General features: G+C 39.7%; 4 protein-coding genes and 2 non-coding genes across 7 annotated transcripts; 1 reads left to right on the top strand and 5 right to left on the bottom strand.

Moving 5' to 3' along the window:
- Positions 1 to 3,617: 3,617 nt before the first annotated feature.
- On the bottom strand, positions 3,618 to 5,828 carry LOC135432064 (phenoloxidase-activating factor 2). The gene is made up of 3 exons (XM_064687529.1): positions 5,746 to 5,828; positions 4,590 to 5,063; positions 3,618 to 4,529 (listed from the first exon to the last, which is right to left on the bottom strand). The coding sequence occupies exons 2-3, from the start codon at positions 5,058 to 5,060 to the stop codon at positions 3,660 to 3,662; spliced, it is 1,341 nt and encodes a 446-aa protein (XP_064543599.1). The 5' UTR covers positions 5,061 to 5,063; positions 5,746 to 5,828; the 3' UTR covers positions 3,618 to 3,659.
- Positions 5,829 to 6,089: 261 nt separating this feature from the next.
- Positions 6,090 to 8,944, top strand: LOC135431456 (phenoloxidase-activating factor 2). Of its 2 annotated transcripts, none has more exons than XM_064686606.1 (3): positions 6,090 to 6,156; positions 7,460 to 7,957; positions 8,027 to 8,944. In XM_064686606.1, the coding sequence occupies exons 2-3, from the start codon at positions 7,481 to 7,483 to the stop codon at positions 8,885 to 8,887; spliced, it is 1,338 nt and encodes a 445-aa protein (XP_064542676.1). In that variant the 5' UTR covers positions 6,090 to 6,156; positions 7,460 to 7,480; the 3' UTR covers positions 8,888 to 8,944. The 2 variants fall into 2 exon arrangements, with proteins under 2 accessions (XP_064542676.1, XP_064542675.1); XM_064686605.1 differs by having other exon boundaries at positions 6,093 to 6,164.
- A 3,642-nt stretch (positions 8,945 to 12,586) lies between these two features.
- On the bottom strand, positions 12,587 to 12,659 carry TRNAK-UUU (transfer RNA lysine (anticodon UUU)). Its single transcript has one exon. It is a non-coding gene; the product is annotated as a tRNA-Lys (tRNA).
- Positions 12,660 to 13,035: 376 nt separating this feature from the next.
- On the bottom strand, positions 13,036 to 13,108 carry TRNAK-UUU (transfer RNA lysine (anticodon UUU)). The gene has a single exon. It is a non-coding gene; the product is annotated as a tRNA-Lys (tRNA).
- A 611-nt stretch (positions 13,109 to 13,719) lies between these two features.
- On the bottom strand, positions 13,720 to 15,058 carry LOC135431573 (CTD nuclear envelope phosphatase 1). Its single transcript, XM_064686785.1, has one exon. The coding sequence runs from the start codon at positions 14,905 to 14,907 to the stop codon at positions 13,981 to 13,983; it is 927 nt and encodes a 308-aa protein (XP_064542855.1). The 5' UTR covers positions 14,908 to 15,058; the 3' UTR covers positions 13,720 to 13,980.
- A 4,716-nt stretch (positions 15,059 to 19,774) lies between these two features.
- Positions 19,775 to 22,218, bottom strand: LOC135431623 (mitochondrial sodium/calcium exchanger protein-like). The gene is made up of 8 exons (XM_064686843.1): positions 22,089 to 22,218; positions 21,814 to 22,034; positions 21,428 to 21,753; positions 21,294 to 21,368; positions 20,720 to 21,232; positions 20,526 to 20,665; positions 20,219 to 20,453; positions 19,775 to 20,162 (listed from the first exon to the last, which is right to left on the bottom strand). Exons 1-8 carry the CDS (start codon positions 22,125 to 22,127, stop codon positions 19,882 to 19,884), a joined length of 1,830 nt encoding a protein of 609 aa, XP_064542913.1. The 5' UTR covers positions 22,128 to 22,218; the 3' UTR covers positions 19,775 to 19,881.
- Between the last annotated feature and the right edge of the window lie 48 nt (positions 22,219 to 22,266).

The following is a 22,266-nucleotide window of genomic DNA, read 5'->3' as shown; positions in this document are numbered from 1 at the left end:
ATCACAGCGTCGATGACTGGGTTGACTGGGTTGGAGACGGTGACCGCTTCCTGCTACAAGTTACATATCATCATACGCTGGAGTTCTCTAAGTTCGAGTAGAAGTAACAATAAAGATTTTCTTTATGCATGAAGTGAAATTAAATCAACATGCGAGTGAATAGTAATATTTACTTATTGAAAACTATCTGATATAATCTAAGAATGTTGTCAATTTGATGAAGATCTTAGGCGATTGTAATTGTGAATTGAATGGAATTGAGTTATAAGTGCACAAAGAAAAACTCCCTTAGCTAATTGACAAGAAGAAGTAGCAAGATGGACGATATGATTAAAGATAATTAAAATACTCTTCTCGAAGGTGTCCAAAAATAAGATACTTTATAATGTTCAAAAAGCTTTACCTGTGACTGTTATAGGATCATCTGCATTTATTAATTATATATGTAAATGTAGAGCTGGCAACTCTGCCAGATGGAGATATCGATGAGAATCTGTAGGGCTTACAGAAAGGACGGTAACAGGAACATACGATAATAGGAGTGAATGTTGGGTTCAAGCTTCTGAAGCGAAGAGACTTGCGTGTGATCTCGTTGATTATAATAAGAACGGGAATATATCATTGTACCAATAAGTAATCAAATCAAGTGCAAAAAATCCAATGTTTAACTAAAAGAAGATAGTGTGGATTTAATGGCTTCTACATATGTTAAGATTGGTTTAATGATCTTTAAAATCGGAATCTTTAAACTCAGCAAGCGGATGAGGACATCGATTTGAATCTAAGCTAAGACAAAGATACTAGAAATAGATAGAGAAACTCGGCTCGTCATATAAATAAAGATAGATTTGTATTTTCGATTGGTTCCGAGATATATTTTTGATTCATATCTAATATAACCTTTAGAACATCAGTAGAGTGGGAAGATGCCGGAACTACTAAAATCTCAATTTTCATATGTTCAACGAGTTTGAATTAAGCTCAAAGAGAGGTGAGAATGTGAGAGTTAATAGTCAGAGCTAAGCTGGTAATCCTCCTTTCAACCCTTTGCAACTATTACTCTTGATAGTTGCAACTATTGATATACTAAAAATGAAACTATAGCAATGGGGCAATTTAAAATTTCCACTCGGAATCACCCTCCTTTGAGTGCAGCTGCAGTTTGCTGTACAGTGCAGGCCGCAGCAAATGTTCAGATGCTGGCAACTGACGTCATAAATTACACAGATGCCATTAGGTAACACAAAACGAAATTTTTCAATTAAACTAAAGGCCATTTCAGATAGTGCCAATGTCATTAGCAGCCCACTAAGCGCAAACCAGACACAGTGAGAGTCCAGCTCTGGTGTTCGAATCGGGACCCCTCTTTCTCTCTCTCTTTCTCTCTCTCTCTCCCATCTCGCTGTCCCTAGCAGCACAGGTAACGCGTTGAACATAAATTAAAATCGAAGCCGGCCAATTTTATGTGCATTTAATGTAAGTCGATGAACTCTATGGCCATGAACCGGGCTCTGTTTAAATACAGCCTGCAATTTATGGGATACTCCAGCGATTTTGCGTTTATGTGGCCTCCGCTAATTGACAATTGAAAATGTTGTACATTTGCAATGCGCGGCACCCCAGAAGCGACAATTGGACAGCCAGCCATAAAGTTAATAAGCAATTTGCATAACAAATTTTCTAAAACGTTGACAACATGTCGCTGTCACCGGTACACGGGGCGCATGCTTAATGCGTGCTGCGCCAAAATGCGTATACGCCATGTGGGTCGACTGGCAGACTGGCAGACAGGCGGGCTTTTAATTGTTTTGCAGGACCAGAGCCCCAGCCCTGTTTTTTTTGACTGATTCCCACCAACCCACAATCCTCGCTGTTGCATTTTCGAAAGGAATGTACGTAATTCACTCTTGGGCTGTTAATTAGCATTCCAACAGCATTCGAGACAAGCTAGCGCGATGCACTGCCAGCCAACAAAAATGGACTTGTTTCAATCGAGCTTCTAATTTTATTAATACCTATCGGTTCTCATGTTCTATGTTCTGTGTTTTCCTCCGCATTGAACTTTGCTGAAACCCCCAACTGGTTGCAGTGTAATAATAATAAAAAAAGCTAGCCAATAGTCATGGTTGCATTTAGCGGATTTTCCAGTGCAATTAGCCGGTGTCAATTGTTCATAAGCATAGGTATGAATGTGTGAATGGCTCTGTGGAACATTAGTGGCATGTTTTGTTTTTCATGTTGCATAGAAGCACACACAGACACACACACACGAATATACACACACACTGCTAACTGCCATTTGCATCTGTTTCTACTTCCGTTGGTTGGCCACAAAAGCAGAGAGCCTATGTCAAGCGCCTCCTGCTCCTCTTCGAAATGCCCCGCTCCCTCGGGCTAGCCATCATTTGTAATTTGATGCCATGTGCACAGGCGAGGCGAGGCGGCAGCTGCCGTTAGAGCCGGCGAGGAAATGTGCCTCAAAGTATGCAACACAATTGCGGCCAGGGCCATCATAATTGCTTGCACACACACACACACACACACACGCACGCACGAGAGCACACACAGATAGAGACATTGATACGCACACACAGATGCGAGCATTTGCAATTGTATTGGACATTATATGCTCTATTATAATTAAATGATAATCAATTTGGTAAATATTTGATTTTGGAGACCGAGGAATGTAAGCTAATCAGGCGTGAATTTCGACCAGTGCATGGACAGCCGTAGGGCCAAATGCAAATACTCTAAAATAGAAGGGGAATATTTGCTCTAGGAAAATCGATAAGCGTGCGGGCTGCAGTAGAGCATAGCTAGTTGCATGTGCATGAAAAACGCCAATAAATAACATTTCTTAGCAATTTACTTGAGAAATGGGTTTTTAGCGAAGACGTCGCCAGCAACAGCAGCAGCAGCAGCAGCAGCAGCAGCCAGAGGAGGCGCATCAAGAGCAGCAGCGGCTCCTCCGCTACCAGAAAATCAATTCCCCAGCTATTTCACAGCATGTAATTTCTCAATTTTCGGTTTCGCCGTCCCAGGCAGTCTTCATTGTTTTTTTTTTTTATTTTATTTTATTTTATATTTTTTTTGGTTGGCTCGTGCTGCAAAACCCACTTAATTTTCAGCTATGGCAACATTGAGAATTCCTTGACGGCCTGGGAGCTACAATATGCTGCGACTCAGCTATTTCTATTTAAAGCTGGAGATATTTTGCTATCGTCCTCTTTTTTTTGTTATACTTAACGGCAATAATTGTGGCCATAAATTTTCTTGTTTTGGATAAAAACTGATAAGATAGACAAAACATATGCTTAAATGTTAGCATGTGCCTATACTCAAAAGTATTACTCGGAATGATTTAGTTTTTACATTAATTAAGTTAATAAGCGAAACATTTCTCATGACAGCACTGATTCGGGTTTACGAAGCTATTATTTAAGGACCATCTTCAATTCTATTCTTTAAATTCTTTTCTACATCAGCCAGATTCCTGGGGTTATTGTCATAGTTAACAGGTGTTGCAGAAAGGCAAGAGGATCGAATTATAATTATCTATCGGACATCTTACCAGGACATATTCATAAGCATGCAATTCAGGTTAAACTTGGCGATTGCTTAACAAAATAATGTCAGATTGTATTTTATTGATTGGCCTAAACGGTCTCCAATTCAAGGCCGAGTGAATTCACTTTCTCGTCGATCCAACTGCGTAGGTATGGAACGTTTGCATAGACGGCCGGTACGTCTTCCTCGGCGCAGCTAACGCCCCACGAAACGATGCCCGCCAGGCGATAGCGATCGGTCTGCCCAGGCAAGGTGCAGAACAACGGTGAGCCGCCGTCGCCCTTGCACGTGTCCTTTCCTTTGACGCCGCCAGCGCAGATGAAGCTGGGTCGCAGTCGAAATCGCCTACCCACTTGTGTGAGTCTCAGATTGCCCTGGCACTCGGCCTTGCTGACAATGGGTAAATCTATACGCTTTAGCTGCCGCTCATTCCTGTTGCTGTCCGGCAGTCGACTACCCCAACCTGTGGCATAGCACAGGGCCTCCCGTAACTCCGCCAGCAGCTTGGGCGTCTCTGGCGGAGGTAGGCAAAGCGGTTGAATGTGGGGCTGAATATCAATGGGCTCATCCAGCACCAGCAGGGCAATGTCATTGTAATGGGAACCGGGATCGAATTCCTCGTGCGCGATTATTTGCTTTATGCGGCGTGCCTGAAACTCGTATGGTTCGTCGACGCTGCTCAGATCCCAGTCACCAACTCGTGCTACCAGAGTGTCCACGGTTTGGTTCCTTATATTGTGGGCACTCGTCAGAACCAGTTGTCGATGAATCAACGTACCGCCACATAGGTACTGATTGCGTCCGGTGTGCAGCGCCACCATCCAGGGAAATTCCCCAAAGACCGCAACATCCTCTTGGTACTTAAAATCCGTGATAAGGCCCTTGGGATTGCTATGCCCGCAGCCTAGGTACTTGAAATTATTCAGATTTACAGCGTACGAGCTCTCATTGGCGGCCACCTGCATTCAGGGTGCATAATATAGCAAACAGTTACTCGAATCGAACAGGTGAAGACTTACTCGCTGGTCCACAGCACAGCAGCGATGCAGGGCTTTTGTGCACGGCTGATCGCCGAGGCGGGGATGCACAAGATAGCGACCATCATCGATAATAATGTTGTCGCGGCACAGTTTTCGTGGCACGCATTCCATGTCCTTGCCGCAGCTCTCGTAGTAGGATTCCTCGGTGGTTCTGGTTGTGGGTGTGATTGTGGCTTTCTGCGCATCCGTCCTGTTCTGCTCGGCGTCCCAGCTGTCGAGCTGCTCCTGGTCGCAGCACACAAGCCCTTCGCCGCAGACGCGCGCCATCCTTGGCCCAATCGCACCGCGTCCCGAATCGTCCGACTCGGCGCAGCGCTGTTCGGTGACGCAAATTTCCGCTAAGCCACATGGCGACATCGACCCCTCGGATTGCTGGCCATTCGTCAGCTGACTTTGAGCCACAACAACGCAGGCCAGCAGCAGCAAGTGCCAATATCGAGCGGCGTCCATCAGCTTCGCATCCAAGTGAGGCCACATGCAATACAGAGCAAAATTAAAAGGGGTTCAGTTGTAGTTGAGAGTCCAGCTGATAAGATTATGCATCACACTTATCAGAGTAAGCGCGCGCTTGCTGTGCGTAGGTTATCGATTGGGTTTAAAGGTTTCCATTTGTCAAGGGTGTCGGCTGTTGGGAGTTTCCCATTGGGGAATACCCTGTACCGACAGCCGAGCTGCCGTCGCAAACATTCTAGCTCTCCGCTATAAGTATATACTAGGTATGGATTATTAATAATTGATTAACTTCGATGTTTACAGGCCTAAATAAACTTGGATTTAAAGAGATGCATTGATGCAATTTACATTTTATCAGTCTTTCGAAGCTTGAAACTGAGAATGTCGAGAGAACAGACTTTCTTGAATTAAAAACTAATTAATCGCAAATAATACGCGTTAATATCATTTATATAACTGATGATCCACAGTTACGTGTAGGCGGAACTGCATTCCCGGTTGGTAGAAAACTTTTTGAAATTTATAATTCATATATCTATATATTTTTTGCAAAATTTATAAATGTAACTAATGTTTCTCAATATCTCGTTTGCATCTTTAGGTTTTCTGTATTTCTGCGCACTTGAGCTCACTTTCATAATAGCTTATCTTTATTTAGTATATGTACATATAAGTAACATACATATCTGTGTGCACTTGTGTTTACTGAGATTTAGTCAGAGTTCCGTTCGCGTTCAATTTCAACTGAGCTGCTTGAAGTAGAACTCATGCATTTTATAGAACCGGCTTGAAAACAATCGAATAGCCAGTCGCTCAGCAAAGCTAGAGTCGCAATAATTACTAAATATTTATAAGAGAGAACAATTAATTAGCTAGCCGAGAAAATATCAAACTAAGCTACATTCTCTTCTAGCTATTCAGACTTTAAATATTCGAGATCTCCGAGAGCGGAGACTCTTTATTTTATAGGCGGTCGATTCAGCTTATAAAACTGATGACTGAGAGATTGGAAAACTTAGTTCAATAAGTTACTTCTGGTTGAATATAACAAAAGCGATTCGCGCTTTTCGCTGTTTCGGTGCTGATTGCTTGTGTAAATATGTAAATATTTGTGAGGAGAACTGATCAATTACTTATACAAATGGGAATTGAACAAAACTCTTTATTAAACAATTATTTACCGCTTTTAAATCTACTTCACATCATTCTGAGCTTTGGACAGTTTTGAATGAAATAATAAATTAAAATTGTGTCTTTAAAAATGAATTTTACAGTTGATATTGAAATATTTTTGAAATTATTTGCGAACAGTACTAATAATCATCGGGCTGTAATAAGTTATGTGCTCAGCAAATGTTCAGAAGAAATAATTTCCGACCTCAATCTACAATATATATTCGTAAACAAGGTGACGAGCTGAGTCGATCGATATGATTGCGCCAATCCCAGAGGCCAAAGAGAGATTTGCAATTTCATAAATATATGAATATTCTCTTATATTCTTATATTTTATTGGTGCAAGATTTCTTAAAGCATAACAAATATTTGCAGAGGCTTACTTTCTGGATACCTCTCCCCGTTTTCATTGTTGATGCTAGGGTACATAAGCGAAGCCTCGTGCTTGCTATGCATAGGTTATCAATTGGGTTCAAAGGTTTCAATTGAGCAAGTAAGAGTGCTATTGTCGGGAATGCTCAAATAGGGAATACCCGGCGCCCAGCACCGAGACAATGTCACGAACATTTTAATTCTCTTCTGCGCTTACTTGGATAAACTATGTATGGGACATAAATTATTAACCTTGATGTTTATAGCGCCTTGGGAAATTCGCAGGGCTGGAATCAGCACAATAGTATAATTCTAAAAACGAATCTTTTATGAGCTTCGATATATTAGATTTGATAAAGAAACCTAATCTGAAATTTTTGATAAATTTCGCAAGATAACAGGAGCTTACGATAATTTGGTATAAACTTGGGTATAAAAAGAGGCATTCATATATTTTATTATATTTAGTTTGAAAATAACAATCTATATGTTTCTCGATATCTCGTGTGCATCATTTTTTCTGAGCACTTTAGCTGACTTTTATAAGGTTTTATTTTTATTTAGTGTCTATAAATAAATGCAGCTTACATATCTTCGTGCATTTTTGCATTAATTATTATTTATTAATTATTATAAGCATTCACGATATACCTAAGTTCACGGTCATAAAAATCACGTTAACTAGTTGATTGTTATTCGATTGGAAGAGAGTTTGGAAGAAATTCGGATTTTGCAATATACGAGAGCATGATGTGTGGTATAATTGTTAATGGGGTCATAGATTGCAGGTGTAAATTTATATGTTATTTAAATTAATTGTTTTTTTCACAATGTTGTGAATATTTCAGCGGCTTTATCCTACACCATTAATGCGCAAAATGGGACATTTGTTAGAGTTTCTCTCGCTGCTAATTGTCGTTGGCGCCTCATCAGTTTTAGGCGTATGTCAGAGCGACCAGGTTTGTATTACGGAACAACGATGCAATGAAACGGATGACTCCGGACGTGGCATACTTACTCCACGGATTTTGGGTCGCAGTTGCGGCTTCGAACTGGTTTGCTGCGATAAAGAGCAGCTGGAGAGCTATGAGGCCACCATGACTGGCCAAAGATTGAACGTCGAGCAAGAGAAACAAACTGCTGCAACAACTCAGACACAGCCCTTTGAATTTAGCCTCATGGAGGACTACAAGAGCTGTGACCTGAATAAGTTGTGCGTGCCCAGGCACCTTTGTCGAACGGGGTCTGTTAACGACGACGGGCGATATATAATCAAGCCCCGAATCGACAACTCCAGCAATTCTGGATGTTTAACATTCGAAAGTTGCTGCCCCGTCGGTGATCAGGTGAACAGTTAAATGGGAAATGGGAAAAATGCGAGCACAAATATTAATTTGATCTATTTTTTTTTGCAGCTAGATGAGAGCGAGAATCCAGTGCGCCGCTCCCTAAAAGATTTCAAGTACAAGGGATGCGGCTATAGTAATCCCGTGGGTCTCTATTATGATATGGTAGGCTACAGCGACCATGAGGCGGGATACGCCGAGTATCCTTGGATGGTGGCAGTGATGGACATGCATGCCAATTACCTGTGTGGAGGAACATTGATACATCCCCAGGTGGTGATCACCAGCGCCCACAATGTGGCCAACCACAGCTCGACCTCTCTGCTGGCCCGTGCCGGCGAATATGACTTGACCAGTCAGCGGGAGCCCCTTCCCTATCAAACCCGTCGCCTACGCAACCTTTGGCTTCACGAGCTCTTCAATGACCTGAATTTTCGTAACGACATTGGGATGATGGTGCTGGAGCAGCCCTTCGAGCTGGCACCACACGTGCAGCCGCTTTGTCTGCCGCCTGTGGAGAATCCACAGCTGCAGGAGGATCTGCTCAAGGCTAAGTGCTTTGCTATCGGCTGGGGCCATCGCCCAGATAGCGCAGAATCTATGGAGCATATTCTAAAGCGCATTGAACTGCCCGTCGTTGAGCATCAGCATTGTCAGAGTTTGCTGCGTCGCACAATTCTCGGCAGACGATATAAGTTCCACGAAAGCTTCATATGTGCTGGCGGAATTGAGGGCAAGGACACGTGCAAGGGCGACGGTGGATCGCCCTTGTTTTGCAGCATGGCTGGAGAAACCAACCGCTTCCAGCTTGTGGGCATAGTCTCTTGGGGAATTGAGTGTGCTAAGAAGGATTTTCCGGCCGCATATGCGAATGTGCCATATTTTAGAAGCTGGATTGATGAGAAAATGTCAAGAATTAATTTGAAGTAAAAGTACCATGAAAGAGAAATTAAAAATAACTTCGTTTTTATTTGTGTAAAATATGTATGCTGTGTATAAGTTTTAACAATTTTGCTGAGGGCATTGAATATTATTTTGTCTTGCCCCAAAAAAGTATCTAGTATAGGTGATGATTAGAATAGTTAAGCTCGTCATTCGGCAAGATATTTTGAAAAACATATAATTTGTACACAAATCTAAGTTTTTTGAACGATTCTTGTCATCGAGCTATATGCATTCCTATGTTGATAAGATTGGGATCATAGTTAAGCTTGTAAGTGTTTATTCAAAATATCTTAATTAACAATAAGAAATACAAGAATATATTTTGAGTTCGCGAATTTTATGAAATGTTTCAAGGCCCGGTTAAAGTCCTAAAAATATACGTTTGGCCGGGACAGTCTAATCTATGCGACTGCAGTTCACGATTTTGATTTATTATGTCATAAAATGTGTCTTTCAATATTTGGGCACCAAATTCCAACAGTGGCAAGTTGCAACAGATTGGGGTGCAACCATCGGTGCGTATACGCAATCAGTCAACCAGTCACTGACTAGGTTAGCTGCTACATATCTGCATTTATGCTTCATGTACTGTAAATTTCAGCAGTTGTCTATGTGCGACATTTTCATAGTTTTTAAACGCAACTCTCAAGGCACTGAAACAAGAAAATGCATTAAAAACGACAGGGGCTTAATATAAAAAAAAATACCTAGTTCTGGTCCTCGACGGTATTACAACAGTTCTTGATATTTTATCAAGATATCTTGACCAAACTCGTTCTTTTAATTATTTCACTAAGCTCCCCATTTACATTTCAAATCTTATTAACTTCGGACCATGATATTATATAGTTGCCATGGGAACGATCGTCCGACAATTAAGTTTCTGTATGAACAACTTTTTTGCTTCTTAAGATCTTGACCAAATCCGGCAATTTCTAGTTGACTATTATGCTTACATATGATCCAATCAATATCGCACTAATATATTGTAGGGAACAATAGTAAAAATAGAATATGTCGATGGCAAAATATTATGTTTTCCAAGATACTTTCATTAAACTGAGCATTGACAAGCTTCAGAATTATATTATTTATATTTACTATGATATTATATATATTAACTAGCGGGTATAACCCGGCCTTGCCCGTGGCACGTATGTTATAAAATCAATGTTCTCAAAAAAATTTGAAATGATTTTGAAACTGATCGGACGGTAAACAAATAACTTTCATACAAACGTTTTCCGCCAATTTACCACTGTTGCGAGTGGAATTTCCCAAATCGCTGAAAGACGCATTCATTACATTCTTATGTAGAGCTTTGAAAATAGGTTTGAAGCAAATCGGACACAATTTAAAACTTCGTACAAAAAATCTTTGAGTCGCATTCCACCCGAAAAAGTTTGGATTCTGCGAAAAGTGTGAAACACGTCGCAAATGATTTTTCTTATAGATCTCTGCAAATGAATTTGGCGCGAAACGTCACCCACCAAATCTTTGATCTCCATTTCCACCAAGGAGGAACGTATTTTTCGAAAAGTGTGAAACACCCCTTAAATGAATTTGAACAAAGATCTTTGAAAATAAGTTTGGGGCCGATCGGATGGTAAACAAAAAACTTTCATACAACCGATTTCCGCCAATTTACCACTGCTGCGGGTGGAATTTCCCAAATCGCTGAAATACGTATTTATTAACTTCTTATGTAGAGCTTTGAAAATAAGTTTGAAGCAAATCGGACACAACTTAAAACTTCGCCCAAAAAATCTTTAAATCGCATTCCCCCCGAAGAAGTTTGAAGTCTGCGAAAAGTGTGAAACACGTATCAAATGATTTTTCTTATAGATCTCTGGAAATGAATTTGAGCGCGAAACGTCACCCACCAAATCTTTGACCTCCATTTCCACCAAGGAGGAACGTATTTTTCGAAATGTGTGAAACACCCCTCAAATGAATTTGAACAAAGATCTTTGAAAATAAGTTTGAGGTCGATCCGATGGTAAACAAAAAAGTTACATACAAACGTTTTTCGCGATTTTGCCACACTTGCGGGTGGAATTTCCCGAAACCCCGTCTTAACGTGCACCTACATCACATAAGGTAGCTACAGTGAAAATTTCAGCTTCCTAGCTCTTACGGTTTGGGCTGTGCGTTGATCACCAATCAGTCAGTCAGTCAGTCAGTCAGTCAGTCAGGACAAACAGTTTTATATATAGAGATATATTTACTATGATATTATATATATTAATATATGATTACTTTATCGTATTACCTTGTAGTCATTCGAAATTGTTAAAAAGGGAATGCAGTTATTGTGAAGCAATTGCGATCGCATAAATTGTATATGTACTTTTCGACAAGTCCTCAACCAAACAAAGCAAAAAGCGAAGCGCATATTAAGTTTTTGCTCTGCAAATAAACAGTCGTGAAAACTTTGGCAAACAGACAAAACAATGCGAGCCATGCAAATGAGAGGTCAAGTCAAAAACGCCTGATTGTTTCTGTTGGTTTTTATAGAGGCGAACTGCAATCAGCAATGCAATTGAACCTAAAGCTGGGGACTGAGAGGTACATTTTGAATGAATCTTGGTTTAAGATATCAAAATATAGAGAGGGAGTAAATATTGGATTTAATGCTAACTAAATCTGATTCATCCATGAAACAGTTACACTGAGTGGCTTGAGCAGTGCAGCTTCAATAAATTTTACCCAGTTGCCCCAAGTGCAGCTCGTGCAATGACAGTGAGTGCCACTGGATTTGAACCCACGAATGGAGCACGTGAAAAGGCAGGGAGGAAAAGGCAGAACTTTCACCTGCGCCGCCATAAATTTTCGTGGCATCCATGCGTCGAGGCGCAGTCAATTGTGCTTAAATGTTCGACATCGACGACGATTCATCGATGTAGGGGGCTTAAGGGTTGGCGTTCCTTGTTGGGGGGGAGGCAACAAAACCAACTCTATTTCCTCCATTTGCCAAACGTCGTGTCCTTCTTGTTTTCACGACAATTAAATTTGTACCATAAATTGTACAATGCTAAGGATGAAGGATTAAAAGAGAAAACGAAAGGTTTTTAATCTCAGAATTAATATGCAGGACGAGATAAAATTAAGAGGCCGTATATAAAATCAACTCTCGTGAGGAATTGTGCGTAATAAGTAAGCTTTATACAAACAAAAATTATTATTTTCATATTTAATTCTGGTCTTTTCATATATCAAAATTAAAGTGCAAAAGATTAAATATGAAAACGGTTCATGTCAAATTGAAATGTAATTTAAAATGTATAATATTTAATCCATAAAGTAAATATATCGATATATTGATATATATCAGCATCATCCGTCCGTTTGTCTGTCCGTCCATCTGTCCGTATGTATGAACTCAAGGATCTCAGAACCTATAAGAGATAGAGTCTTGAAATTTGGGAAATTAGGTCCTCCCCTTGCAGTACTATATTCCATAATCGATAACTTGTCTCATGGTGTGACATATCAGTCATTCCGATTTATTTCAGTGGATGATATAAAAGACGTCAAGAAGTCAAGCTGTCTTCTGCCTTGAACAAAACTATTATAACTTATCAACTATTTGCATTGGGTTTCACGGTATACAAAGCTTACGTTTATAGAGAGTGTTGGGTTATACCCTAAAATTTTGTAAAAAGTATTTTAAGACGAAAAAATCGCCCGAGCAGGGACTTGAACCCTGGACCCTTGGATTAAAAGTCCAATGCTCTACCGACTGAGCTACCCGGGCTTACACAAAGTAACTACTTACATATGTATGTATATGTGAGTATTTGCGTTAATTGTTCATATTTGTATGTACATAAAAGGCTGAATGCACTTCAATTTAAATGTGAAAATATTTAAATTAATTATTTGTCGTATCAATTTAGATAATGTGTAACATTCTTTGATTTTCAATTGGCCAACCTAAAATCCCTCAAAATATCTATATCTATCAAAATATCTTCTGCCTGTTACATACATTTGCACAAATCGGCTTTACCATTTTTTAAGCCATTTAGTTTAGGGTATACAAATTTGTTAAGTGCAGAGACTGCGGGCATTTAACCCTGGTTCAGCATGTAAAATAAATGATTTATTTTTACTTAAATCGAAAAAAAAAACGCCCGAGCAGGGACTTGAACCCTGGACCCTTGGATTAAAAGTCCAATGCTCTACCGACTGAGCTACCCGGGCCCATATATAAATACTTCTAAAACATATGAAACAAGAAAAGCAGTAGCATGATCCTACTACATACGAGTGACGCATAGAAGGTCATTTCTCCGACCCCATAAAGCACATATTTTCTATTTCAGCATTACCAGCCGAGTTGATATAGCCATGCCCGGCTGCTCATCGAATTGATAAAATATCGATAATCGAAAAATGAGAGCTACGTCGTGGACAGGCACGGAACTGGATCAGCTCCCGGTTCCCGAAACGACTCTCTAAAGACAGTCGTGAGAATTGCTTAATCATTTTCAAATATACTCAGATCTTTTTGCTAATAAATAAAATATACAAGTAAAGTCACACAGGTGCTTGTATGGAAAACCTCGGCATTTATTAATTTCACTTTATATATATGCAAAATATTTACAACATCGGACCACAATGTTATATAGCTGTCATATACTTGGAAGTTAATTTGAACCCGAAAGGAGAGATGGATTTTCCGAAATGAGTCAAACACCTCTCAAATTAATTCAAACAAAAATATTTTAAAACGAGCCTTAAGCCAATCGATCGGTAATCAAAAAAGTTCTCCTTGTCAGACACTCCCGCTAATAAAACAATCTTCCATATTACATATTCGTTCATCCATTGTTGACTTTATTCAAATATTTTAACAAATGATGGAACTCTTACCACAATATGAAAATGTGCAGAACCAAATTGAATATACTTATATACCAAAGCACAGAGCAAAGAACTGCTACATTTTTTGTTCAACAGGAATTTAAATGCAATAGCATATTTATTGCCAGCCCCAGAGACAGCGGGTGATTTTTAATGGCAGTTTTGCAGATGTAACAATTGCGCTTACAAAGTACTTGCATTATATGTTAAGGGCTATTTTGTGATGCGATTCCACGCCGGCCTAGAATAGATCTAACGTCCTTTGTAAACCGAAGGGCATCTAGGAAGGGAAGCAAATTAAGCAGCTCCTCGTCATCGGGATCATAGATGTAGCTTTTGATTGGTATTGCATTTTCCGGAAAATCACGGTACGCACTGGGCGAGTTATCAATGATAAATATGCTGGTCAAATCTCGGTTAACCGCATACAGGTTTTTAGTTACAACAGTCGTGGAGATGCAATGCTGGCGATATAATCGACGATGTAGTATCCCACGACCTGCGTCCAACTTGTCTATTACGTTGGAGGCATAAGCCTCTAGGCTGGCCGTATAGATGACCAGGTCATACCATCTGCTTACGAAGTTTAGAAACTCGTCAACATGTGGGCGCTTGAATACCTGAAACTCAATGGGATGGAGATTTGCTAAAATCGGAATGTGCAACACATAGTCTGGCACGGCTGTTTCGGGTACAAAGTTGCAGCCAACAACATCGTTTGTGTCCGGGTCCAGGTAACACGAGTGCACCAGTGTTTCATCTAGATCTAGTACAAGCGTTTTGCGCGATATGATATCCAACTGCTTCTGACTATCCGGCGACAGGGGCGGCTCTACGTATACGAAGTATCCTGCCGGATTAAAGAACTCACGGATTTTGGCCGCCAAATAGGCGATAGCCTGCTTCACGTATTGGCCCAGCTCGCCTGTCCGATCGACTATCCGCGTTACAGTGTCAGGCCAACGCCGTGAGGCGTTGACACTCGAGTTGGACGGAGTCGAGGTGGACGCAATGAAGGAACTTGCGCCGTGGTATGAGCCTGGTGTTTCTTCGCTTGTTTGAACCTTGGAGACGTTTACTTGACTAACTAGCGGCAACGATGAAGTGGGCTGCTCCGAAAGCTCCGCCACCATTTTTCCACATCGAACGAATCGAAAATTGAGGTATTGTTGATTAATTTAAATAGAATGTTACATTACGCAGAAATTTATTACATGTATGTTTAAGTGCCAATTTCTCAATTTGTTGTTAAATTAGGGTTAACTCGGTTTCATTTTATTGTCTGACAGTAATTTCAATATATTTTTTGACTCCAATTACATACATAATGGGATTGATGCTAACCAATAACATATATAAATTGAGACCTCGCCTACCGGAATTATTCGATCCTACCTATGGGGTCGGAAATGCTTCCCTCTGCGTATTACATACATTTTTTTCCCATGTGCAGTAGGTTCGTGGTATAAATGTGTAACTGGGTAGTATTAATTTTAAGAAATCTGTGGAATCGAGGTTCTAACAATAAAACTTGATTCATATGAGTCAATGCATTGGTTACAACCGTAGAGCCAAACACCGAAAACCACAGCTGGCGATGATAGTTGGAGTTGGATAACCCATTAAATTTAAGAAATATTTATATGTGTATTGTTGGCAATTGGATTGGTGATCTTTTAAGCATACACATTGGCATGCTATTTTTGTCAAAAGCATAACAAGCGTAATCCAGCTTAGATAAGTCCAGCACCATAGCCAGAAATCTTTTCACACCTCTTCATGAGAGGGCACTGCTTGGGGAGACAGAGCAAATGCAAGTGAAGTCAAGTGTAGTCTGAGCTAATTGGAGCCAAGCCACAGACAGTACCCGTGCTCCTAATGCACCAACTGCAGATTCATTAGCCAACTGACTCGCACAGACACACAGAACGCAGGACACAGATGCTCAGCCGGGCGAATGATATGCAAATCAAAAGAGGAGCGGAGACACGAGGCCAGGCGAGACAGTGCAGGAAAATGGAGAACAACAATACTTCCATCCCCGCGCTGCGCTCTCATTAATTAAGGGCTGCATAATTTACATGTAGTTTCTGTTTTCTGTAAATGTAGCTGGGACCTGCTTTCGGTGGCCAATGTGGCGTATGCGCAAAGTGCTATCTGCTAATTGAGTTATAATGCTAAGCGCCTATTTATTGGCCAGGAACTGAAACCTGGCCGAGTCGCCCGTGAATCGCACACCTTGCTTCCTATCTTGTTGAATAGGTTATTGTATGCCCCAACTGACGGCTTGTTTCCTAGGATAGCTTACTGATTGCCCGACAACTACCGAAAAACAAAAACAAATAAGAGTGTTTTAGTGGGTAAAGATACAGCCGGAAATACACTTAATTCAATGCCGAGCTGCTGTTGTAAACATAATAGCTTCTTTCACACACACGCACTCAACTGATGAGCTTCGTCTTCTCTTTGAGCCTAACTATGGCAAATGCAATCTAGAATAGCGCTGGTGCTTATGGTCCGGCCCTATGAATTTGGTATTCACAGGCTCAATCTTTACATGTTGTCGGGCTTATTCGTAATCTTAATCTGTGCAGACTACACAAGACTCTTTAGGTTTTTTTTTGTTACCGATTTTTTTTTTTTATAAATTTGGGACTTTAAAGACCGAATTAGAGTGCGAAAAATTTTACGTAAATATTTCTTAAATTCTCAATAGCTTGAAAGGTTTGTTGTCGCCAGTTCAGGGGATTCAGTGACTATATTCGCTTTCGTAAATCGCAAACGATTTCAAAATCTTAACACTTATGGAAATACAATAGATATAGCGATTCGTATATAAGTAAAAAAATTTATAGCTATAATTTTAAGTAAATGCATAAAATGCAGTCGCCTGGTGAGCTGCCACGTGAGTCACCCACAGTGACAACACGGTTTCTTTAATAACATCTAGGTAGATGTTTTGTGACATATAATGTAGGTCGAAAATGTAACATTCTCAAAATTATGGCTGTTCTCGCAATTGAAACTTGTAGCTACTTTATTCTGTGGCTTCTGGAGGCGCTTTCCAAAATATGAAATATACTTAAAGTGCTGTTAAATCCAACAAAATATGCTCATAAACAGGGGTTGATATCCACTTTTATCGAGTCTCTTTTATTTGATGGGTTTTCCACAAAACTAAAGATTTATTTCTTATCGATCTGCACAGAAGCTCATCAGCAGTCTTTATTTCAAATTTGATCACATTTGCTCTAAGACTTTCGAAATTTGCACAAAAGCAAGTAGAGAGTTGTCTGTATTTACACTGGCAAACATTGGCAATGGGTCATATGGGTCATCCAGGGTACAGGACATCCGGTACAACAAATCTTACCTGGATTGTAAAAGTATAGGTGTTTTAGTTGATGGTGTTAAGCTAAGAGCTACCATGTACGATGATCATAAGTGGCCTTTTCACATACAATACATTCGGGACAAACATCTTGGGTATTAATCTACAAATCAGCTCGTTGCTCTGATGGGCTTTTAAGAGTATAACCGAAGGATATCATATAACATGCGAATCCGCAGCGCTTGGGTTTTAAATATTTAATGACTTCCACACCAAGCGAATTGGAGCGCCAATTTTCTTCCAACATTCAATTTGGAAATGTTGACAGAATCCCACAAGGACAATATGCAAAACAGAAAAAAATGCGAAAAAAAAGAATACAAAACAATTTGAAAACAAGTAAAATGCATCAAAACTCAAGGAACATGGGCAGCTATAGACTGAATATCGCTTTCCCTTTTATACCCTATACACATAAAATGGATTACATTGAGTTGATTAAAATTCAGGCTCAATTTAATTCAATGACACTTTTACAGTACTCTTCCTACCTAGTTTGCATACAAATTTTGCATCGTATGCTCAGTTTATGTATGCCTGTATCAAGTTAGATTGAATATTTAACTTGAATATTTAGCAAGAGTTCTAGTCGGGAATGCCCGACTAGGAAAGATTCTCCTTACTCCACGCAGAGCTACTGAGCTTCCTTCTTACCAAGGCGTAGGACTCTATTAGTTGGCTTAATAAAGGGAATGGGAACCTACATACTAAGTTACATATTTGTTTCAAAATCGATACTTATCGGTATTTGGCGAAAAGGGAAAGATATTGATAATTTTTATAAACTTTTTCTGCATATGAATCTACGAAGATTAAAATTTTCATTATATATGTTTCTCTTTTTCCCAGAATGACTCTTTGGACACACGGACAATTTGTATAGTCGGAGATGCTTCCTTCCGCCTGTTACATACAGTTTCTAATTTTGCGATGGATACAAATATTTCCAGGCAATATGTCAGACCTCTATAAAGAGAGAATATCCTAGTTGAGCAGACTCTATCCACGCTATTTACTTGCTATTCTTGGCTATGTGCAGCTGAGTTAAGGCCAGAGCTGGAACTAGAGCCGGAGTATAGACGACAGAAAAACCAAAACTGTTGCAAAAACATGTCACATTAAGTGCACAGACAGCAGCAGGAAGTCTATGGGACTTGAGTGCTTTTATTGCTGCCGGAATTCTGCGGGCGTTCGCTTTGAAGTTGAAGCTCGCATTTGGCTTCCACTATTTTTTCGATGTTCCGTTTGCGGGTGGGGCTGCACTTGTTTATGTTTATGCAATTGCACTTAAATGTAATGGTAATGTTTCAGATGGCTTCGCATTTCGCGCTAGTTAAATGCAAGCACTGCAGCATTTGCATTCAACAATTCAATGAAACCGATGCTACGTTGAAATTGGCCTGGCTTACGTTTCTTCAAGAGCATTGCCCTCCGTTTTCAGTTGTCTTAACCTCCCGTCAAGACTTTTGAAGAGGTAACCCAATTAATTATCTCTATACTGCTGGCCGACAATCGAGTATATGCATTAAGGTTTTACTCACAGCTGAACCAAAGCCAGAAATACTAACCCTAATTAACGGCAAGCTTTTGCTATTGCTGTGCGTTTTCTTTTTATTTATTTTATTTAATTTAAATAGAGCCAAGATAGAGTGGCAGACACAGCTGAAACGCTCCACTGGTTTTCAATAGAGGAACGCTGACAATTCAGACTCCGTCCGTCTGTACGGTCCGTCTAGGACCTCGTCGCCTTGCCCGCCTCTCCGCATGTCGACATCTAATTCACTTAATGTTGGTACTTGACAGAATATTAATTATGATACTTTATTAACGTGATTAGCCTTCTCGGCAATTATGAAATTCAAATATCTTCGGGGCCTTAATTATGACTATCAACCGCAAATGCACATATAATATGTAGAAGGGCCCATCTCAGACCCCATAAAGTATATATATTCTTGATCAGTATCAACAGCCGAGTCGATATAGCCATGTCCGTCTGTCTGTTTTATGCTCAGTTTTGCTTGTCTCTCAGTTTTGAACTTGCATACGTCCGTTTTCCTGTTGCACGCAGTTCATTTGTCGGGACCGGCTGGATCGAACCACTTTATCATATAGCTGCCATATGAACGATTGGTCGAAAAGTAGGTTTTTTTGTATGATCAAGAAATTATCTTGACCAAACTCGGCAATTATTAGTTTTAATGTGCTCCTCATAAATGTAAAAACTGTTACTATCAACATCGGACAACTTTATCATATAGGTACCATAGGAACGATCGGTCGAAAATTAAGTTGTTGTATGGAAAACTTTTCTGTGTTTTGAGATATCTTGACCAAACTCGGGTTTTAAGGGTTTCACTATGCTTTCTACATATATACAAAATCTTGTCTACATTGGGACTTTGTTTCATATAGTTGCCATAGGAACGATCGGTCGAAAATGAATGAATTCCAATATCGCTGAATCAAATATTAATTACGATTTTAATTGGTGATTAAAAAATAAGTTTGAGGCCAACCTGCATAAGCTAATTATATGCATATATAGCTTGGACATATTGAGTTTGTTCAAACTATAGTCATAAAAGTTATATTAGAAAATTATTGGATACATTTTTAAATCGAAATGTTCATTTTATTGAAACCTATCTTAGTAAAATTGTCGTACATATGCAAAATCTGATCCCGTACCTTTAGTAGGCTTCACGAAATCGTCTTATTTGGGATCAAAATTTAAATCATCTGCAAACTCATGTATCCAACCCCACTCAGCGAGCACCGCATACAATATAAATAACAGATACAATGTAAATGCAAAAATTGCCGCCGAACGACGAGCAAAGAAATTAAAAGTTACGGTCCAGATCAGAGTTGTAAAAACTGTTATCAAAAAGAAATAATAACAATTCGCACCATGCTCCCCAAAGAGCCAATGTGAATTGTCATGTTGCTTGTAATTGTGGAAAAACATGGGAACGCCCATGCATATTGTAATGCCTGAAATTGTAATCTTTTCTATTAACAAATTAATTTCTGATAGAATGACAACTTACTGAAAAATGGTCCAGCTAAGGTCGCAGCAAATGCCATTCGTTCATAGCCCTGCATGGCGAGCTCCAGGTTCATGATCATATCAGTAATTGCCGATGAAAATGATCGAATGCTACTAGCAACAAAACTTTCCGACATATGAAAGACAACTCCAATAATACAACAGAGTACCTCCAGCTCGGTGGCACAAATCGCTATCAAAAGCATCGAGCTGCTGGCGGTAAGTATAACAAAAAGCTGCACATATTGCCAGAGTTGAAATCGAATGATTTTTATCGTATTTAGCGTATGAGATGTTAAGTGTCTTACAATATGATATGCTGGCGGCCTATCCGTGCGTGTCTGAATAAAGACGGCAATGGCTAGAGGCACAGTCACACACAATGACCATTTCGCCAAACTGAAATCTATTGTTAAATGCCAGTCGTCGTACTCATTGACAATCATTGCTGAAGCAGTATAGAAGGTTTGGAGTCGCGTCTAGAGTAATAAAGTTAACATACCTTCTGTCAGGATAATAAACATAAATGGATTGGTAATAATTTGTGTACAATTAAGCAGCTTGCTCCAGCCATGCTTCTTTCGCGAGTAGTCGACAACAGGTATGAAAATGCAACAGGGCAGAGCAATAGGTGAGAGTAGTATAATAATAGTGCGTCCAATCCAGCCTCTTTCTTTCCATTTGTCTAAGTCGACGGGTATCAGATCTCTAAGAAATTCAACGCACAAAGATTTATTCCTATGGTTACGTGGATGATACATAGAATTTCGCGTTTCTTTTAGATTAACTGCTGGTGGCAGTCCATCATTTTTCGTTGTTGAGATCCCATTGAAAGTTCGTCTACGACTAAAACTGTAAATGGAAGAAAGATTGTTTGCTTCATTATGACGGTGGCGTACAATCAATATTTGGTCTAGCTCTAGCTCGCGCAATAGGGCAATTTTTTCTTTTATTAACATATCTCGTTCTGCTGAAACAGATTCGTTGAACAGCAAATCGATCTCTTTGTGAAGTGCTGAAGAGTGATGATATATTTAAGAATTGGCATGGCTAATAAATATGCGTTCATCACTTACCTTTTATAGTTAGACGTACCAACTGACTATCCACAATGACGATAATCAAGTTCACAAAATATAACGATACAAGCGCTATTAGGCAACACAAAAATTAGTAAATGCATAGAGTATACTATACATAGATAACTTACCGATTCCCTCACTTGCGGTCAAACGGGTTTCGCTTAACATTACATAGATGAGCACCTCGCAAGATAGTAGTACGAATAGAAGATCGCGTATGGCACAGTGTCCATTTATTTTAAAGGACCTCACGTAGCATATCATTCCGCCACTTATTAGAATAATAGCTAAAGAATTGCTTATAGTTATGGTAAAAAGGGGTGCGTGCCTACGAACAGGCATTAAATTGGCCATTAGATCTGGCGAAGTATTGCCAAAGGCCAGTAATGTTACGCCTGCCAGGTACTCATTCATGTTTAGCCTGACTGCAATAATTTTTAAAGCTGGAGCAAAGCTGAAGTAACATTTAAAAAGGTTGTTAGATGCGTGGTTTTCGCTTGGTAAATCGACTTACTATTTATCGACCAAATACGCGGTAGTTATCATTAGTAAGATCGAAATTAAGCTGAAAATTATTATAACAGCCAACTCGCTAGCCTGGTTTCGAATTTCTATACCACAGTACATAATTTCGTAATACTTAAAAAAGTTCATAACGCGAGTGCACTGCGTCACAGCCATAGCTAATTTACAGCGGTCTTTGAAGTCCGCCCCCATCACACTAAAGCAGCTCATCTTTTATAATGGATACGTTAGTCTCCAAACCAAACGGACTATCCAAGAACTCACCTTATGATACGCTTCTTCTAACGAAAATGTTTTATTCATTTTAACAAGAGTTTTTGTTTGCCAAAAATATTGCTGGTTAATTGGATTTTAAGCGCAAAGCTTACTATGATTCAAAGTTGAATATTCAAATCTATAAATCTTTCGGTAGAACAATAAGGGTAGTCTGTTTTACTTGTTT

The sequence above is a fragment of the Drosophila montana genome, unplaced genomic scaffold (genome assembly GCF_035044405.1).
Source record: "Drosophila montana isolate Dmon_TW-CO22-7 unplaced genomic scaffold, ASM3504440v1 contig_3200_1, whole genome shotgun sequence".
In the NCBI taxonomy this organism is placed as follows: Eukaryota; Metazoa; Arthropoda; class Insecta; order Diptera; family Drosophilidae; genus Drosophila; species Drosophila montana.
The sequence above is the reverse complement of the archived record's forward strand: the minus strand, read 5'-3'. Positions and strand labels throughout refer to the sequence as shown.